At 49.4% G+C, this 18,172-nt stretch overlaps 1 protein-coding gene across 10 annotated transcripts in view; it reads right to left on the reverse strand.

Moving 5' to 3' along the window:
• Positions 1-18,172, reverse strand: part of LOC121546157 (E3 ubiquitin-protein ligase UBR4-like) — a 163,596-nt gene that overhangs the window by 65,180 nt on the left and 80,244 nt on the right. For 6 of the 10 annotated variants that reach the window (XM_045209496.1, XM_045209501.1, XM_045209500.1 and 3 more), the window contains 6 exons: positions 17,970-18,104; positions 5,972-6,146; positions 3,982-4,113; positions 3,100-3,221; positions 2,401-2,512; positions 1,259-1,401 (listed from right to left, as the gene is read on the reverse strand). In XM_045209496.1, the coding sequence (XP_045065431.1) occupies positions 1,259-1,401; positions 2,401-2,512; positions 3,100-3,221; positions 3,982-4,113; positions 5,972-6,146; positions 17,970-18,104 (819 nt within the window). The remainder of the gene's footprint in view (positions 1-1,258; positions 1,402-2,400; positions 2,513-3,099; positions 3,222-3,981; positions 4,114-5,971; positions 6,147-17,969; positions 18,105-18,172) is intronic. The other 4 variants (XM_045209505.1, XM_045209504.1, XM_045209503.1 and 1 more) reach the window with 1 other exon arrangement.

Here is an 18,172-nt window from a genome sequence, read left to right on the forward strand (position 1 = left end):
TTTTTTATAATTTTTTGCGTGTGTGTTATAAATAAATGAAAAACCTGCTACATATCTCAGATTAGATTGTTATTATTATTATTGTTATTGTTATTAGGGCTGTTTGCATGTGTGTGAATTGAAGGAATGGGAGGAAGATCGTTGTGTAAGGAGTGTGTGAGCAGGAGTGGGCACTAGCTGTTGTGTGTGTGTGTGGTGTGTGTGTGTGTGTGTGTGTGTGTGTGTGTGTGTGTGTGTGTGTGTGTAGTAGGGACGCAACAAATTGACAATTTTTTTTTTACTGTTTAAACGATTAAAAAAAATATATATATATGTATATATATATATCCAGGTGAATTCACAACGCAGAGGGTCTACATGTCTCTTCCCCTCAGAGAGAGAACACGGTATCATTTACGCTGCTACTCTTGCTTTTCACAAGAGTGGGGCGTGTAGCTTGTTGTTGTCATCCAATCACAAGTCATCAAACCGGCCCAATCAGAGCTAGAGCCTCCTTGTGGCAAGCTATTAGGAGATATCTAGACGAATCAATGGAGGACGGAATTGTGGTAATTTACTGTAGGATTTGGAAGGGCAGAAAGCGCACAGTTCAAGTTATGTAGTCTCAATTAGCCTAGCTAATTTTAGCTGGCTAGCTTGACGAGCTCCTCCGGGTCAGTCAAGACAGAGACTACGTAATCAGATGGGTTAGTCAATAAGTTAGTCTACCAGGGAGCGTCGCCTTGGTTTCTATCTCTCCCTCCCCACTTCCTGTTCCCCTCGGCACTCACATTTGAGCTGCTGCCCTCCTTGGAGCCTCTCCACGGGGCATTACAGGCCGGTTAATAAAGTAGCTAAAACATTTGAGTGGTAGTTTTGTGATAACTGCACCGTGATAAAACATTTAAGAAGAAAAAAAACGAGTTGTTCAGTTAGGGATTTTTTCTTAATGTTAAGGATTCCAATTTCATTTAAATGTTTTAACGTTCACACCCCTAGTAGGGAGTGAGTGTAGGAGGAGTGGGCACTAGATCACTACATTGTGTGTAGGTAGAGTGTAGGAGGAGTGGGCACTAGATCACTACATTGTGTGTAGGTAGAGTGTAGGAGGAGTGGGCACTAGATCACTACATTGTGTGTAGGTAGAGTGTAGGAGGAGTGGGCACTAGATCACTACATTGTGTGTAGGTAGAGTGTAGGAGGAGTGGGCACTAGATCACTACATTGTGTGTAGGTAGAGTGTAGGAGGAGTGGGCACTAGCGGTTGGACCAGACTCACCACCATCTCAAAGAGACTCACCACCATCTCAAAGTCGCCATGGTCGACCTCACCCTGCTCCTGACTGCCCCCCTCTCCTCCCGTCAGCCCCGACGGCTGCATCTTGTCATCAACATCATCCTCATCATCGTCGTCTTTGTCTCCTGGAGGAGGAGGAACAGGGAGAGAGGAGAGGAGGAGGAACAGGGAGAGAGGAGAGAGGAGAGGAGGAGGAACAGGGAGAGAGGAGAGGAGGAGGAACAGGGAGAGAGGAGAGGAGGACGAACAGGGAGAGAGGAGAGGAGGACGAACAGGGAGAGAGAGGAGAGGAGGACGAACAGGGAGAGAGAGGAGAGGAGGAGGAACAGGGAGAGAGGAGAGGAGGAGGGAGAGAAAAGAGGAGGAGGAACAGGGAGAGAGGAGAGGAACAGGGAGAGAGGAGAGGAGGAGGAACAGGGAGAGAGGAGAGGAGGAGGAACAGGGAGAGAGGAGAGGAGGAGGAACAGGGAGAGAGGAGAGGAGGAGGAACAGGGAGAGAGGAGAGGAGGAGGAACAGGGAGAGAGGAGAGGAGGAGGAACAGGGAGAGAGGAGAGGAGGATGAACAGGGAGGGAGGAGAGGAGGACGAACAGGGAGGGAGGAGAGGAGGACGAACAGGAAGAGAGGAGAGGAGGAACAGGTAGAGAGGAGAGGAGGACGAACAGGGAGAGAGAGGAGAGGAGGAGGAACAGGGAGAGAGAGGAGAGGAGGAGGAACAGGGAGAGAGGAGAGGAGGAGGAACAGGGAGAGAGGAGGAGGAACAGGGAGAGAGGAGAGGAGGAGGAACAGGGAGAGAGGAGAGGAGGAGGAACAGGGAGAGAGGAGGAGGAAGAGGGAGAGAGGAGAGGAGGAGGAAGAGGGAGAGAGGAGAGGAGGAGGAAGAGGGAGAGAGGAGAGGAGGAGGAAGAGGGAGAGAGGAGAGGAGGAGGAAGAGGGAGAGAGGAGAGGAGGAGGAAGAGGGAGAGAGGAGAGGAGGAGGAGGGAGAGAAGGAGGGAGAGAGGAGAGAGAAGGAGGAACCGGGAAAGACTAGTTACAAAATGGGGTTGGAGCAAAAACCTACAGGAGGATAGCAGGGTTGGAGAGCCCTGGTCTGATTCAGAGGTAGGAGGTAACTGGATACCTACCCATGGGTGTGTTGGAGCGAGGGGGAGATGGAAGAGTCAGGTGACGGCGTTTGTTCCTGGGTCGGAGCACTCGGATCAGGGCCTGCTTACAGGCGAAGCTCACAGACGTGTCCTGGAATACAGAACAGAATCAATCAATGAAATGTATTTTATAATGCCTTTTTACATCATCTAGGTAAGGAAGAGCAAAACACGAGTTGGTAAAGTCTGAACACAGGATCAAAAGATCCACAACAACCAAGACAGCTAAATGACGATCCAGGATCAACACAGCTAAATGACGATCCAGGATCAACACAGCTTAATGACGATCCAGAATCAACACAGCTAAATGACGATCCAGAATCAACACAGCTAAATGACGATCCAGGATCAACACAGCTAAATGACGATCCAGAATCAACACAGCTAAATGATGATCCAGGATCAACACAGCAAAATGACGATCCAGAATCAACACAGCAAAATGCCGATCCAGGATCAACACAGCTTAATGCCGATCCAGAATCAACACAGCAAAATGCCGATCCAGGATCAACACAGCTAAATGACGATCCAGGATCAACACAGCAAAATGACGATCCAGAATCAACACAGCTAAATGACGATTGCAACAAAACAAAACATTTCACAGGGCTACAGTAGACTAAATGCTGAAGACTCAGTGGTACAGAAGTCTGGTATTACTGAGGAACGTACGGGGCACAGCAGCATCTGCATGTAGATCTTGGAGGCCACGTTAATGTAGTCCAGCTCACAGGTGCAGTAGCCATGGATGATGTCCACCAATGCGTTCACTGTAGCTTCAATGTGGGTCAGACCTGGAGAGAAAAAAATGATTGATCGATTGGCGATTCATAAAATGAGTCTCCACAAATATGTCCAGGAAAACCTTACAGCGGATCAAAAAGTAGGGCACACTGTAGCAAAACAACAACAATCCAAAGTAAAAACAAAAATGTGGGTTCTTATTGGACAAACGTTTTACATAATTTGAAAAATTATAATAATAATCACACTGAACAATACACGATGTTAGGTTACCTGGCAGACAGGCTGGGCCAGGAAAGACAATGTTAGGTTACCTGGCAGACAGGCTGGGCCAGGAAAGACAATGTTAGTTTACCTGGCAGACAGGCTGGGCCAGGAAAAACAATGTTAGTTTACCTGGCAGACAGGCTGGGCCAGGAAAGACAATGTTAGGTTACCTGGCAGACAGGCTGGGCCAGGAAAGACAATGTTAGTTTACCTGGCAGACAGGCTGGGCCAGGAAAGACAATGTTAGGTTACCTGGCAGACAGGCTGGGCCAGGAAAGACAATGTTAGGTTACCTGGCAGGCAGGCTGGGCCAGGAAAGACAATGTTAGGTTACCTGGCAGACAGGCTGGGGCCAGGAAAGACAATGTTAGGTTACCTGGCAGACAGGCTGGGGCCAGGAAAGACAATGTTAGGTTACCTGGCAGACAGGCTGGGGCCAGGAAAGACAATGTTAGGTTACCTGGCAGACAGGCTGGGCCAGGAAAGACAATGTTAGGTTACCTGGCAGACAGGCTGGGGCCAGGAAAGACAATGTTAGGTTACCTGGCAGACAGGCTGGGGCCAGGAAAGCGTTCTTTGGTTTGAGGGCGTGGAGCTTCCAGAAGTTATTGACCAGCTGCATGATGAAGTTACATCCCTCACTGCCCATCCGTTTCTGGCCCTCCTCAGTCATCTCTGAACAAACAAACAAGGGATGTAAATCAGGGATGGGTAACTGGGTGTGGGGGACAAAAACAAATTGAACTCATCATGGAGGGGCCGCAGTGGCTTGTGGGTCTGCATACCCACATCCATACACCCCCCCCATAGGATGGAGGCAAATGTTTGCAGTTTTTTTTACATGATAACTGACGCTCAATGGGCCCCACCCCGGTTGGTAATTCGACCGTGCATCTACAAGTTTAGATAGCTGACCGCTAGACTAATTTACCAATCTAGAAACAAATATCTGTCATGGGCAAAACATTTTTTTTTTACTTAACCTTTATTTATACAGGTTTTTCTCATTGAGATGAAATCTATTTTTCGAGAGAGACCTGGTCTGATGCACAACCACATTTCTAAATTGCACTTCGTGTATTCTCTCTCTCAGCAGTAAGTTGAGACCCCGACTGTCCCCCTCCCCACAAAAAAAAGACTTCCCTGATGTCAATAAACAAACAGGAAGTGATACCCTTCGGCCTCTATTATGGACCTAAATGAAGCAGGGGATAAACACACGTAGTCAAGTAGTGAGCAGTAGGAGACGCTTTATCTAGTGACGCTAATATCTGACTAGTCAATATTAGGGGGCTTGGTCTCAGTGAATTGGTTTTTACCTGTATCAATATCAGAGGGCTTGGTCTCAGTGGATTGGTTTTTACCTGTATCAATATTAGGGGGCTTGGTCTCAGTGGATTGGTTTTTACCTGTATCAATATTAGGGGGCTTGGTCTCAGTGAATTGGTTTTTACCTGTATCAATATCAGAGGGCTTGGTCTCAGTGGATTGGTTTTTACCTGTATCAATATTAGGGGGCTTGGTCTCAGTGGATTGGTTTTTACCTGTATCAATATTAGGGGGCTTGGTCTCAGTGAATTGGTTTTACCTGTATCAATATTAGGGGGCTTGGTCTCAGTGGATTGGTTTTTACCTGTATCAATATTAGGGGGCTTGGTCTCAGTGAATTGGTTTTTACCTGTATCAATATTAGGGGGCTTGGTCTCAGTGAATAGGTTTTTACCTGTATCAATATTAGGGGGCTTGGTCTCAGTGAATAGGTTTTTACCTGTATCAATATCAGAGGGCTTGGTCTCAGTGGATTGGTTTTTACCTGTATCAATATTAGAGGGCTTGGTCTCAGTGGACTGGTTTTTACCTGTATCAATATTAGGGGGCTTGGTCTCAGTGAATTGGTTTTTACCTGTATCAATATTAGGGGGCTTGGTCTCAGTGGATTGGTTTTTACCTGTATCAATATTAGAGGGCTTGGTCTCAGTGAATTGGTTTTTACCTGTATCAATATTAGGGGGCTTGGTCTCAGTGGATTGGTTTTTACCTGTATCAATATTAGGGGGCTTGGTCTCAGTGGATTGGTTTTTACCTGTATCAATATTAGGGGGCTTGGTCTCAGTGGACTGGTTTTTACCTGTATCAATATTAGGGGGCTTGGTCTCAGTGAATTGGTTTTTACCTGTATCAATATTAGGGGGCTTGGTCTCAGTGAATTGGTTTTTACCTGTATCAATATTAGGGGGCTTGGTCTCAGTGAATTGGTTTTTACCTGTATCAATATTAGGGGGCTTGGTCTCAGTGGATTGGTTTTTACCTGTATCAATATTAGGGGGCTTGGTCTCAGTGAATTGGTTTTTACCTGTATCAATATTAGGGGGCTTGGTCTCAGTGGATTGGTTTTTACCTGTATCAATATTAGGGGGCTTGGTCTCAGTGAATTGGTTTTTACCTGTATCAATATTAGGGGGCTTGGTCTCAGTGAATTGGTTTTTACCTGTATCAATATTAGGGGGCTTGGTCTCAGTGGATTGGTTTTTACCTGTATCAATATTAGGGGGCTTGGTCTCAGTGAAGTGCACCAGGTTATTGGGTCTCATTATGGCGATGGAGCGTGCGGTGATGACCAGCCTCTGGAACACGTCAGGGTCCAGGTCTCTGCTGTCACGACTACAGCTGTTCAGACACTGCACCGCGTTGCTGAGCAGGGACTGGTCCTAGGAGAGAGAGAAGTTATGGGAGAGAGAGGGGTGAGTGGGACTGGTCCTAGGAGAGAGAGAAGTAATGGGAGAGAGGGGTGAGTGGGACTGGTCCTAGGAGAGAGAGAAGTTATGGGAGAGAGGTGAGTGGGACTGGTCCTAGGAGAGAGAGAAGTTATGGGAGAGAGGGGTGAGTGGGACTGGTCCTAGGAGAGAGAGAAGTTATGGGGGAGAGAGGGGTGAGTGGGACTGGTCCTAGGAGAGAGAGAAGTTATGGGGGAGAGAGGGGTGAGTGGGACTGGTCCTAGGAGAGAGAGAAGTTATGGGGGAGAGAGGGGTGAGTGGGACTGGTCCTAGGAGAGAGAGAAGTTATGGGGGAGAGAGGGGTGAGTGGGACTGGTCCTTGGGGAGAGAGAAGTTATGGGGGAGAGAGGGGTGAGTGGGACTGGTCCTAGGAGAGAGAGAAGTTATGGGGGAGAGAGGGGTGAGTGGGACTGGTCCTAGGAGAGAGAGAAGTTATGGGAGAGAGGGGTGAGTGGGACTGGTCCTAGGAGAGAGAGAAGTTATGGGAGAGAGAGGGGTGAGTGGGACTGGTCATTCATTAGGCATAGAGAGGAGACTGCATTAGGTTTGAAAGAGGGCCAATTAGGTTTTCATGGTCCTTTGAGATGGATTTCACCTTAGTCACGTTCAAAAGACATAACAAGGAGAAAACGTTTACCTTGTGGTTGTGGTAGGCAGTACGGCTGGTGAGTATGCTAGTTACCTTGTGGTTGTGGTAGGCAGTACGGCTGGTGAGTATGCTAGTTACCTTGTGGTTGTGGTAGGCAGTACGGCTGGTGAGTATGCTAGTTACCTTGTGGTTGTGGTAGGCAGTACGGCTGGTGTGTATGTTAGTTACCTTGTGGTTGTGGTAGGCAGTACGGCTGGTGTGTATGTTAGTTACCTTGTGGTTGTGGTAGGCAGTACGGCTGGTGTGTATGTTAGTTACCTTGTGGTTGTGGTAGGCAGTACGGCTGGTGTGTATGTTAGTTACCTTGTGGTTGTGGTAGGCAGTACGGCTGGTGTGTATGTTAGTTACCTTGTGGTTGTGGTAGGCAGCACGGCTGGTGTGTATGCTAGTTACCTTGTGGTTGTGGTAGGCAGTACGGCTGGTGTGTATGTTAGTTACCTTGTGGTTTGTGGTAGGCAGCACGGCTGGTGTGTATGTTAGTTACCTTGTGGTTGTGGTAGGCAGTACGGCTGGTGTGTATGTTAGTTACCTTGTGGTTGTGGTAGGCAGTACGGCTGGTGTGTATGCTAGTTACCTTGTGGTTGTGGTAGGGGCAGCACGGCTGGTGTGTAGGCTAGTTACCTTGTGGTTGTGGTGGGCAGTTACGGCTGGTGTGTATGTTAGTTACCTTGTGGTTGTGGTAGGCAGTACGGCTGGTGTGTATGTTAGTTACCTTGTGGTTGTGGTAGGCAGTACGGCTGGTGTGTAGGCTAGTTACCTTGTGGTTGTGGTAGGCAGTACGGCTGGTGTGTATGTTAGTTACCTTGTGGTTGTGGTAGGCAGTACGGCTGGTGTGTATGTTAGTTACCCTTGTGGTTGTGGTAGGCAGGGCTGGTGTGTAGGCTAGTTACCTTGTGGTTGTGGTAGGCAGTACGGCTGGTGTGTATGTTAGTTACCTTGTGGTTGTGGTAGGCAGTACGGCTGGTGTGTATGCTAGTTACCTTGTGGTTGTGGTAGGCAGTACGGGCTGGTGTGTATGTTAGTTACCTTGTGGTTGTGGTAGGCAGTACGGCTGGTGTGTATGTTAGTTACCTTGTGGTTGTGGTGGGCAGCACGGCTGGTGTGTATGTTAGTTACCTTGTGGTTGTGGTAGGCAGTACGGCTGGTGTGTATGTTAGTTACCTTGTGGTTGTGGTAGGCAGCACGGCTGGTGGTATGTTAGTTACCTTGTGGTTGTGGTAGGCAGCACGGCTGGTGTGTATGTTAGTTACCTTGTGGTTGTGGTAGGCAGTACGGCTGGTGTGTATGCTAGTTACCTTGTGGTTGTGGTAGGCAGTACGGCTGGTGTGTATGCTAGTTACCTTGTGGTTGTGGTAGGCAGTACGGCTGGTGTGTATGTTAGTTACCTTGTGGTTGTGGTAGGCAGCACGGCTGGTGTGTATGTTAGTTACCTTGTGGTTGTGGTAGGCAGTACGGCTGGTGTGTATGTTAGTTACCTTGTGGTTGTGGTAGGCAGTACGGCTGGTGTGTATGTTAGTCACCTTGTGGTTGTGGTAGGCAGTACGGCTGGTGTGTATGTTAGTTACCTTGTGGTTGTGGTAGGCAGGTACGGCTGGTGTGTATGCTAGTTACCTTGTGGTTGTGGTAGGCAGTACGGCTGGTGTGTATGCTAGTTACCCTTGTGGTTGTGGTAGGCAGTACGGCTGGTGTGTATGCTAGTTACCTTGTGGTTGTGGTAGGCAGTACGGCTGGTGTGTATGTTAGTTACCTTGTGGTTGTGGTAGGCAGTACGGCTGGTGTGTATGTTAGTTACCTTGTGGTTGTGGTGGGCAGTACGGCTGGTGTGTATGTTAGTTACCTTGTGGTTGTGGTAGGCAGTACGGCTGGTGTGTATGTTAGTTACCTTGTGGTTGTGGTAGGCAGTACGGCTGGTGTGTATGTTAGTTACCTTGTGGTTGTGGTAGGCAGTACGGCTGGTGTGTATGTTAGTTACCTTGTGGTTGTGGTAGGCAGTACGGCTGGTGTGTATGCTAGTTACCTTGTGGTTGTGGTAGGCAGTACGGCTGGTGTGTATGTTAGTTACCTTGTGGTTGTGGTAGGCAGTACGGCTGGTGTGTATAATAGTTACCTTGTGGTTGTGGTAGGCAGTACGGCTGGTGTGTATGTTAGTTACCTTGTGGTTGTGGTAGGCAGTACGGCTGGTGTGTATGTTAGTTACCTTGTGGTTGTGGTGGGCAGTACGGCTGGTGTGTATGTTAGTTACCTTGTGGTTGTGGTAGGCAGTACGGCTGGTGTGTATGCTAGTTACCTTGTGGTTGTGGTAGGCAGTACGGCTGGTGTGTATGCTAGTTACCTTGTGGTTGTGGTAGGCAGTACGGCTGGTGTGTATGCTACATTTACATTACATTTTAGTCATTTAGCAGACGCTCTTATCCAGAGCGACTTACAGGAGCAATTAGGGTTAAGTGCCTTGCTCAAGGGCACATTTACGTCATTTAGCAGACGCTCTAGTCCAGAGCGACTCACAAATTGATGCATTCACCCTATAGCCAGTGGGATAACCACTTTACAATTTTTTTTGGGGGGGGGGGGGGTAGAAGGATTACTTTAGTTACCTTGTGGTTGTGGTAGGCAGTACGGCTGGTGTGTATGCTAGTTACCTTGTGGTTGTGGTAGGCAGTACGGCTGGTGTGTATGCTAGTTACCTTGTGGTTGTGGTAGGCAGTACGGCTGGTGTGTAGGCTAGTTACCTTGTGGTTGTGGTAGGCAGTACGGCTGGTGTGTATGCTAGTTACCTTGTGGTTGTGGTAGGCAGTACGGCTGGTGTGTATGTTAGTTACCTTGTGGTTGTGGTAGGCAGTACGGCTGGTGTGTAGGCTAGTTACCTTGTGGTTGTGGTAGGCAGTACGGCTGGTGTGTATGCTAGTTACACTTGTGGTTGTGGTAGGCAGTACGGCTGGTGTGTATGCTAGTTACCTTGTGGTTGTGGTAGGCAGTACGGCTGGTGAGTATGCTAGTTACCTTGTGGTTGTGGTAGGCAGTACAGCTGGTGTGTATGCTAGTTACCTTGTGGTTGTGGTAGGCAGTACGGCTGGTGTGTATGTTAGTTACCTTGTGGTTGTGGTAGGCAGTACGGCTGGTGTGTAGGCTAGTTACCTTGTGGTTGTGGTAGGCAGTACGGCTGGTGTGTATGTTAGTTACCTTGTGGTTGTGGTAGGCAGTACGGCTGGTGTGTATGCGGTAGTTACCTTGTGGTTGTGGTAGGCAGTACGGCTGGTGTGTATGCTAGTTACCTTGTGGTTGTGGTAGGCAGTACGGCTGGTGTGTATGCTAGTTACCTTGTGGTTGTGGTAGGCAGTACGGCTGGTGGTGTATGCTAGTTACCTTGTGGTTGTGGTAGGCAGTACGGCTGGTGTGTATGTTAGTTACCTTGTGGTTGTGGTAGGCAGTACGGCTGGTGTGTATGCTAGTTACCTTGTGGTTGTGGTAGGCAGTACGGCTGGTGTGTATGTTAGTTACCTTGTGGTTGTGGTAGGCAGTACGGCTGGTGTGTATGCTAGTTACCTTGTGGTTGTGGTAGGCAGTACGGCTGGTGTGTATGTTAGTTACCTTGTGGTTGTGGTAGGCAGTACGGCTGGTGTGTATGCTAGTTACCTTGTGGTTGTGGTAGGGCAGTACGGCTGGTGTGTATGTTAGTTACCTTGTGGTTGTGGTAGGCAGTACGGCTGGTGTGTATGCTAGTTACCTTGTGGTTGTGGTAGGCAGTACGGCTGGTGTGTATGTTAGTTACCTTGTGGTTGTGGTAGGCAGTACGGCTGGTGTGTATGTTAGTTACCTTGTGGTTGTGGTAGGCAGTACGGCTGGTGTGTATGTTAGTTACCTTGTGGTTGTGGTAGGCAGTACGGCTGGTGTGTAGGCTAGTTACCTTGTGGTTGTGGTAGGCAGTACGGCTGGTGTGTATGCTAGTTACCTTGTGGTTGTGGTAGGCAGTACGGCTGGTGTGTATGCTAGTTACCTTGTGGTTGTGGTAGGCAGTACGGCTGGTGTGTAGGCTAGTTACCTTGTGGTTGTGGTAGGCAGTACGGCTGGGTGTGTATGCTAGTCACCTTGTGGTTGTGGTAGGCAGTACGGCTGGTGTAGGCTAGTTATCTTGTGGTTGTGGTGGGCAGTACGGCTGGTGTGTATGTTAGTTACCTTGTGGTTGTGGTAGGCAGTACGGCTGGTGTGTATGTTAGTTACCTTGTGGTTGTGGTAGGCAGTACGGCTGGTGTGTAGGCTAGTTACCTTGTGGTTGTGGTAGGCAGTACGGCTGGTGTGTATGTTAGTTACCTTGTGGTTGTGGTAGGCAGTACGGCTGGTGTGTATGTTAGTTACCTTGTGGTTGTGGTAGGCAGTACGGCTGGTGTGTATGCTAGTTACCTTGTGGTTGTGGTAGGCAGTACGGCTGGTGTGTATGCTAGTTACCTTGTGGTTGTGGTAGGCAGTACGGCTGGTGTGTATGCTAGTTACCTTGTGGTTGTGGTAGGCAGTACGGCTGGTGTGTATGCTAGTTACCTTGTGGTTGTGGTAGGCAGTACGGCTGGTGTGTATGTTAGTTACCTTGTGGTTGTGGTAGAGGCAGCACGGCTGGTGTGTATGCTAGTTACCTTGTGGTTGTGGTAGGCAGTACGGCTGGTGTGTATGTTAGTTACCTTGTGGTTGTGGTAGGCAGTACGGCTGGTGTGTATGTTAGTTACCTTGTGGTTGTGGTAGGCAGTACGGCTGGTGTGTATGTTAGTTACCTTGTGGTTGTGGTAGGCAGTACGGCTGGTGTGTATGCTAGTTACCTTGTGGTTGTGGTAGGCAGTACGGCTGGTGTGTATGTTAGTTACCTTGTGGTTGTGGTAGGCAGTACGGCTGGTGTGTATGTTAGTTACCTTGTGGTTGTGGTAGGCAGTACGGCTGAGTGTATGCTAGTTACCTTGTGGTTGTGGTAGGCAGTACGGCTGGTGTGTATGTTAGTTACCTTGTGGTTGTGGTAGGCAGTACGGCTGGTGTGTATGCTAGTTACCTTGTGGTTGTGGTAGGCAGTACGGCTGGGTGTATGTTAGTTACCTTGTGGTTGTGGTAGGCAGTACGGCTGGTGTGTATGCTAGTTACCTTGTGGTTGTGGTAGGCAGTACGGCTGGTGTGTATGCTAGTTACCTTGTGGTTGTGGTAGGCAGTACGGCTGGTGTGTATGTTAGTTACCTTGTGGTTGTGGTAGGCAGTACGGCTGGTGTGTATGCTAGTTACCTTGTGGTTGTGGTAGGCAGTACGGCTGGTGTGTATGTTAGTTACCTTGTGGTTGTGGTAGGCAGTACGGCTGGTGTGTATGCTAGTTACCTTGTGGTTGTGGTAGGCAGTACGGCTGGTGTGTATGTTAGTTACCTTGTGGTTGTGGTAGGCAGTACGGCTGGGTGTGTATGTTAGTTACCTTGTGGTTGTGGTAGGCAGCACGGCTGGTGTGTATGCTAGTTACCTTGTGGTTGTGGTAGGCAGTACGGCTGGTGTGTAGTTAGTTACCTTGTGGTTGTGGTGAGGCAGCACGGCTGGTGTGTATGTTAGTTACCTTGTGGTTGTGGTAGTGCATCGGCTGGTGTGTGTATGTTAGTTACCTTGTGGTTGTGGTAGGCAGCACGGCTGGTGTGTATGCTAGTCACCTTGTGGTTGTGGTAGGCAGTACGGCTGGTGTGTATGCCTCATAGTCATTTAGCAGACGCTCTTATCCAGGAAGCGACTTACAGGAGCAATTAGGGGTTAAGTGCCTTGCTCAAGGGCACATTTACGTCATTTAGCAGACGCTCTAGTCCAGAGCGACTCACAAATTGATGCATTCACCCTATAGCCAGTGGGATAACCACTTTACAAATTTTTTTTGGGGGGGGTAGAAGGATTACTTTAGTTACCTTGTGGTTGTGGTAGGCAGTACGGCTGGTGTGTATGCTAGTTACCTTGTGGTTGTGGTAGGCAGTACGGCTGGTGTGTATGCTAGTTACCTTGTGGTTGTGGTAGGCAGTACGGCTGGTGTGTATGCTAGTTACCTTGTGGTTGTGGTAGGCAGTACGGCTGGTGTGTATGCTAGTTACCTTGTGGTTGTGGTAGGCAGTACGGCATTGGTGTGTATGCTAGTTACCTTGTGGTTGTGGTAGGCAGTACGGCTGGTGTGTAGTGCTAGTTACCTTGTGGTTGTGGTAGGCAGTACGGCTGGTGTGTATGCTAGTTACCTTGTGGTTGTGGTAGGCAGAACGGCTGGTGTGTATGCTAGTTACCTTGTGGTTGTGGTAGGCAGCACGGCTGGTGTGTAGGCTAGTTACCTTGTGGTTGTGGTAGGCAGCACGGCTGGTGTGTATGCTAGTTACCTTGTGGTTGTGGTAGGCAGTACGGCTGGTGTGTATGTTAGTTACCTTGTGGTTGTGGTAGGCAGTCACGGCTGGTGTGTATGCTAGTTACCTTGTGGTTGTGGTAGGCAGTACGGCTGGTGTGTATGCTAGTTACCTTGTGGTTGTGGTAGGCAGTACGGCTGGTGTGTAGGCTAGTTACCTTGTGGTTGTGGTGAGGCAGCGGCTGGTGTGTATGTTAGTTACCTTGTGGTTGTGGTAGGCAGCACGGCTGGTGTGTAGGCTAGTTACCTTGTGGTTGTGGTAGGCAGCACGGCTGGTGTGTATGTTAGTTACCTTGTGGTTGTGGTAGGCAGTAACGGCTGGTGTGTATGTTAGTTTTGTTTGTGGTGCGACCTGGGTGTAGGCTAGTTACTTGTGGTTGTGGTGGCAGTACGGCTGGTGTATGCTAGTTACCTTGTGGTTGTGGTAGGCAGTACGGCTGGTGTGTATGTTAGTTACCTTGTGGTTGTGGTAGGCAGTACGGCTGGTGTGTATGTTAGTTACCTTGTGGTTGTGGTAGGCAGTACGGCTGGTGTGTATGTTAGTTACCTTGTGGTTGTGGTAGGCAGTACGGCTGGTGTGTAGGCTAGTTACCTTGTGGTTGTGGTAGGCAGTACGGCTGGTGTGTATGCTAGTTACCTTGTGGTTGTGGTAGGCAGTACGGCTGGTGTGTATGCTAGTTACCTTGTGGTTGTGGTGGGCAGTACGGCTGGTGTGTATGTTAGTTACCTTGTGGTTGTGGTAGGCAGTACGGCTGGTGTGTATGTTAGTTACCTTGTGGTTGTGGTAGGCAGTACGGCTGGTGTGTAGGGCTAGTTACCTTGTGGTTGTGGTAGGCTAGACGGACTGGTGTGTATGTTAGTTACCTTGTGGTTGTGGTAGGCAGTACGGCTGGTGTGTATGTTAGTTACCTTGTGGTTGTGGTAGGCAGTATCGGCTGGTGTGTATGCTAGTTACCTTGTGGTTGTGGTAGGCAGTACGGCTGGTGTGTATGCTAGTTACCTTGTGGTTGTGGTAGGCAGTACGGCTGGTGTGTATGCTAGTTACCTTGTGGTTGTGGTAGGCAGTACGGCTGGTGTGTATGCTAGTTACCTTGTGGTTGTGGTAGGCAGTACGGCTGGTGTGTATGCTAGTTACCTTGTGGTTGTGGTAGGCAGTACGGCTGGTGTGTATGTTAGTTACATTGTGGTTGTGGTAGGCAGTACGGCTGGTGTGTATGTTAGTTACCTTGTGGTTGTGGTAGGCAGTCACGGCTGGTGTGTATGTTAGTTACCTTGTGGTTGTGGTAGGCAGTACGGCTGGTGTGTATGTTAGTTACCTTGTGGTTGTGGTAGGCAGCACGGCTGGTGTGTATGCTAGTTACCTTGTGGTTGTGGTAGGCAGTACGGCTGGTGTGTATGCTAGTTACCTTGTGGTTGTGGTAGGCAGTACGGCTGGTGTGTATGCTAGTTACCTTGTGGTTGTGGTAGGCAGTACGGCTGGTGTGTATGTTAGTTACCTTGTGGTTGTGGTAGGCAGTACGGCTGGTGTGTATGCTAGTTACCTTGTGGTTGTGGTAGGCAGTACGGCTGGTGTGTATGTTAGTTACCTTGTGGTTGTGGTAGGCAGTACGGCTGGTGTGTATGCTAGTTACCTTGTGGTTGTGGTAGGCAGTACGGCGGTGGTGTGTATGCTAGTTACCTTGTGGTTGTGGTAGGCAGTACGGCTGGTGTGTATGTTAGTTACCTTGTGGTTGTGGTAGGCAGTACGGCTGGTGTGTATGCTAGTTACCTTGTGGTTGTGGTAGGCAGTACGGCTGGTGTGTATGCTAGTTACCTTGTGGTTGTGGTAGGCAGTACGGCTGGTGTGTATGCTAGTTACCTTGTGGTTGTGGTGGGCAGTACGGCTGGTGTGTATGTCAGTTACCTTGTGGTTGTGCGTAGGCAGACGGCTGTGTGTATGTTACTTTACCTTGTGGTTGTGGTAGGCAGTACGGCTGGTGTGTGCTAGTCACCTTGTGGTCTGTGGCAGGGCAGCGGGGGTGTGTATGCTAGTTACCTTTGTGATTGTGGTAGGCAGCACGGCTGCCGTGGGTGTAGGCGTATGAGTTACCTTGTGGTTGTGGTAGGCAGTACGGCTGGTGTGTATGCTAGTTACCTTGTGGTTGTGGTAGGCAGTACGGCTGGTGTGTATGTTAGTTACCTTGTGGTTGTGGTAGGCAGTACGGCTGGTGTGTATGCTAGTTACCTTGTGGTTGTGGTAGGCAGTACGGCTGGTGTGTATGCTAGTTACCTTGTGGTTGTGGTAGGCAGTACGGCTGGTGTGTAGGCTAGTTACCTTGTGGTTGTGGTAGGCAGTACGGCTGGTGTGTATGTTAGTTACCTTGTGGTTGTGGTAGGCAGTACGGCTGGTGTGTAGGCTAGTTACCTTGTGGTTGTGGTAGGCAGTACGGCTGGTGTGTATGTTAGTTACCTTGTGGTTGTGTGGTAGGCAGTACGGCTGGTGTGTATGTTAGTTACCTTGTGGTTGTGGTAGGCAGTACGGCTGGTGTGTAGGCTAGTTACCTTGTGGTTGTGGTGGGCAGTACGGCTGGTGTGTATGTTAGTTACCTTGTGGTTGTGGTAGGCAGTACGGCTGGTGTGTATGTTAGTTACCTTGTGGTTGTGGTAGGCAGTACGGCTGGTGTGTATGTTAGTTACCTTGTGGTTGTGGTAGGCAGTACGGCTGGTGTGTATGTTAGTTACCTTGTGGTTGTGGTAGGCAGCACGGCTGGTGTGTAGGCTAGTTACCTTGTGGTTGTGGTAGGCAGTACGGCTGGTGTGTATGCTAGTTACCTTGTGGTTGTGGTAGGCATGCTGGTGGGTGGGGGCACGGCTGGTGTGTATGTTAGTTACCTTGTGGTTGTGGTAGGCAGCACGGCTGGTGTGTATGTTAGTTACCTTGTGGTTGTGGTAGGCAGTACGGCTGGTGTGTATGCTAGTTACCTTGTGGTTGTGGTAGGCAGTACGGCTGGTGTGTATGTTAGTTACCTTGTGGTTGTGGTAGGCAGTACGGCTGGTGTGTATGCTTAGTTACCTTGTGGTTGTGGTAGGCAGCACGGCTGGTGTGTATGTTAGTTACCTTGTGGTTGTGGTAGGCAGTACGGCTGGTGTGTATGTTAGTTACCTTGTGGTTGTGGTAGGCAGTACGGCTGGTGTGTATGTTAGTTACCTTGTGGTTGTGGTAGGCAGTACGGCTGGTGTGTAGGCTAGTTACCTTGTGGTTGTGGTAGGCAGTACGGCTGGTGTGTATGCTAGTTACCTTGTGGTTGTGGTAGGCACGGCTGGTGTGTGGGGTCAGTTACCTTGTGGTTGTGGTAGGCAGTACGGCTGGTGTGTATGTTAGCGAGTTACGGCTGGTGTGTAGATTGTGGTAGGCAGTACGGCTGGTGTGTATGTTAGTTACCTTGTGGTTGTGGTAGGCAGCACGGCTGGTGTGTATGTTAGTTACCTTGTGGTTGTGGTGGGCAGTACGGCTGGTGTGTAGGCTAGTTACCTTGTGGTTGTGGTAGGCAGTACGGCTGGTGTGTATGTTAGTTACCTTGTGGTTGTGGTAGGCAGTACGGCTGGTGTGTATGTTAGTTACCTTGTGGTTGTGGTAGGCAGTACGGCTGGTGTGTATGCTAGTTACCTTGTGGTTGTGGTAGGCAGCACGGCTGGTGTGTATGTTAGTTACCTTGTGGTTGTGGTAGGCAGCACGGCTGGTGTGTAGGCTAGTTACCTTGTGGTTGTGGTGGGCAGTACGGCTGGTGTGTATGTTAGTTACCCTTGTGGTTGTGGTAGGCAGTACGGCTGGTGTGTATGTTAGTTACCTTGTGGTTGTGGTAGGCAGTACGGCTGGTGTGTATGTTAGTTACCTTGTGGTTGTGGTAGGCAGTACGGCTGGTGTGTATGCTAGTTACCTTGTGGTTGTGGTAGGCAGTACGGCTGGTGTGTATGTTAGTTACCTTGTGGTTGTGGTAGGCAGTACGGCTGGTGTGTATGTTAGTTACCCTAGGTTGTGGTAGGCAGTACGGCTGGTGTGTATGTTAGTTACCTTGTGGTTGTGGTAGGCAGTACGGCTGGTGTGTATGTTAGTTACCTTGTGGTTGTGGTAGGCAGTACGGCTGGTGTGTATGCTAGTTACCTTGTGGTTGTGGTGGGCAGCACGGCTGGTGTGTATGTTAGTTACCTTGTGGTTGTGGTAGGCAGTACGGCTGGTGTGTATGTTAGTTACCTTGTGGTTGTGGTAGGCAGTACGGCTGGTGTGTATGTTAGTTACCTTGTGGTTGTGGTGGGCAGTACGGCTGGTGTGTATGTTAGTTACCTTGTGGTTGTGGTAGGCAGTACGGCTGGTGTGTATGTTAGTTACCTTGTGGTTGTGGTAGGCAGTACGGCTGGTGTGTATGTTAGTTACCTTGTGGTTGTGGTAGGCAGTACGACTGGTGTGTATGCTAGTTACCTTGTGGTTGTGGTAGGCAGTACGGCTGGTGTGTATGTTAGTTACCTTGTGGTTGTGGTAGGCAGTACGGCTGGTGTGTATGTTAGTTACCTTGTGGTTGTGGTAGGCAGTACGGCTGGTGTGTATGTTAGTTACCTTGTGGTTGTGGTAGGCAGTACGGCTGGTGTGTAGGCTAGTTACCTTGTGGTTGTGGTAGGCAGTTCGGCTGGTGTGTATGCTAGTTACCTTGTGGTTGTGGTAGGCAGTACGGCTGGTGTGTATGCTAGTTACCTTGTGGTTGTGGTAGGCAGTACGGCTGGTGTGTAGGCTAGCCAGCAGGCCTTTGGTCTGCTGCTGAACCCCAGAGGGAGTGGACATGGACAGGAGCAAGGTGGCCAACTCCAGCGCTGCAGCCTTGTTCTTCTCCTGAACCGTCACATACACAATTTATATAGTTTACTACATTTACATTTTACATTTTAGTCATTTAGCAG

Source organism: Coregonus clupeaformis, chromosome 30, assembly GCF_020615455.1.
Source record: "Coregonus clupeaformis isolate EN_2021a chromosome 30, ASM2061545v1, whole genome shotgun sequence".
In the NCBI taxonomy this organism is placed as follows: domain Eukaryota; kingdom Metazoa; phylum Chordata; class Actinopteri; order Salmoniformes; family Salmonidae; genus Coregonus; species Coregonus clupeaformis.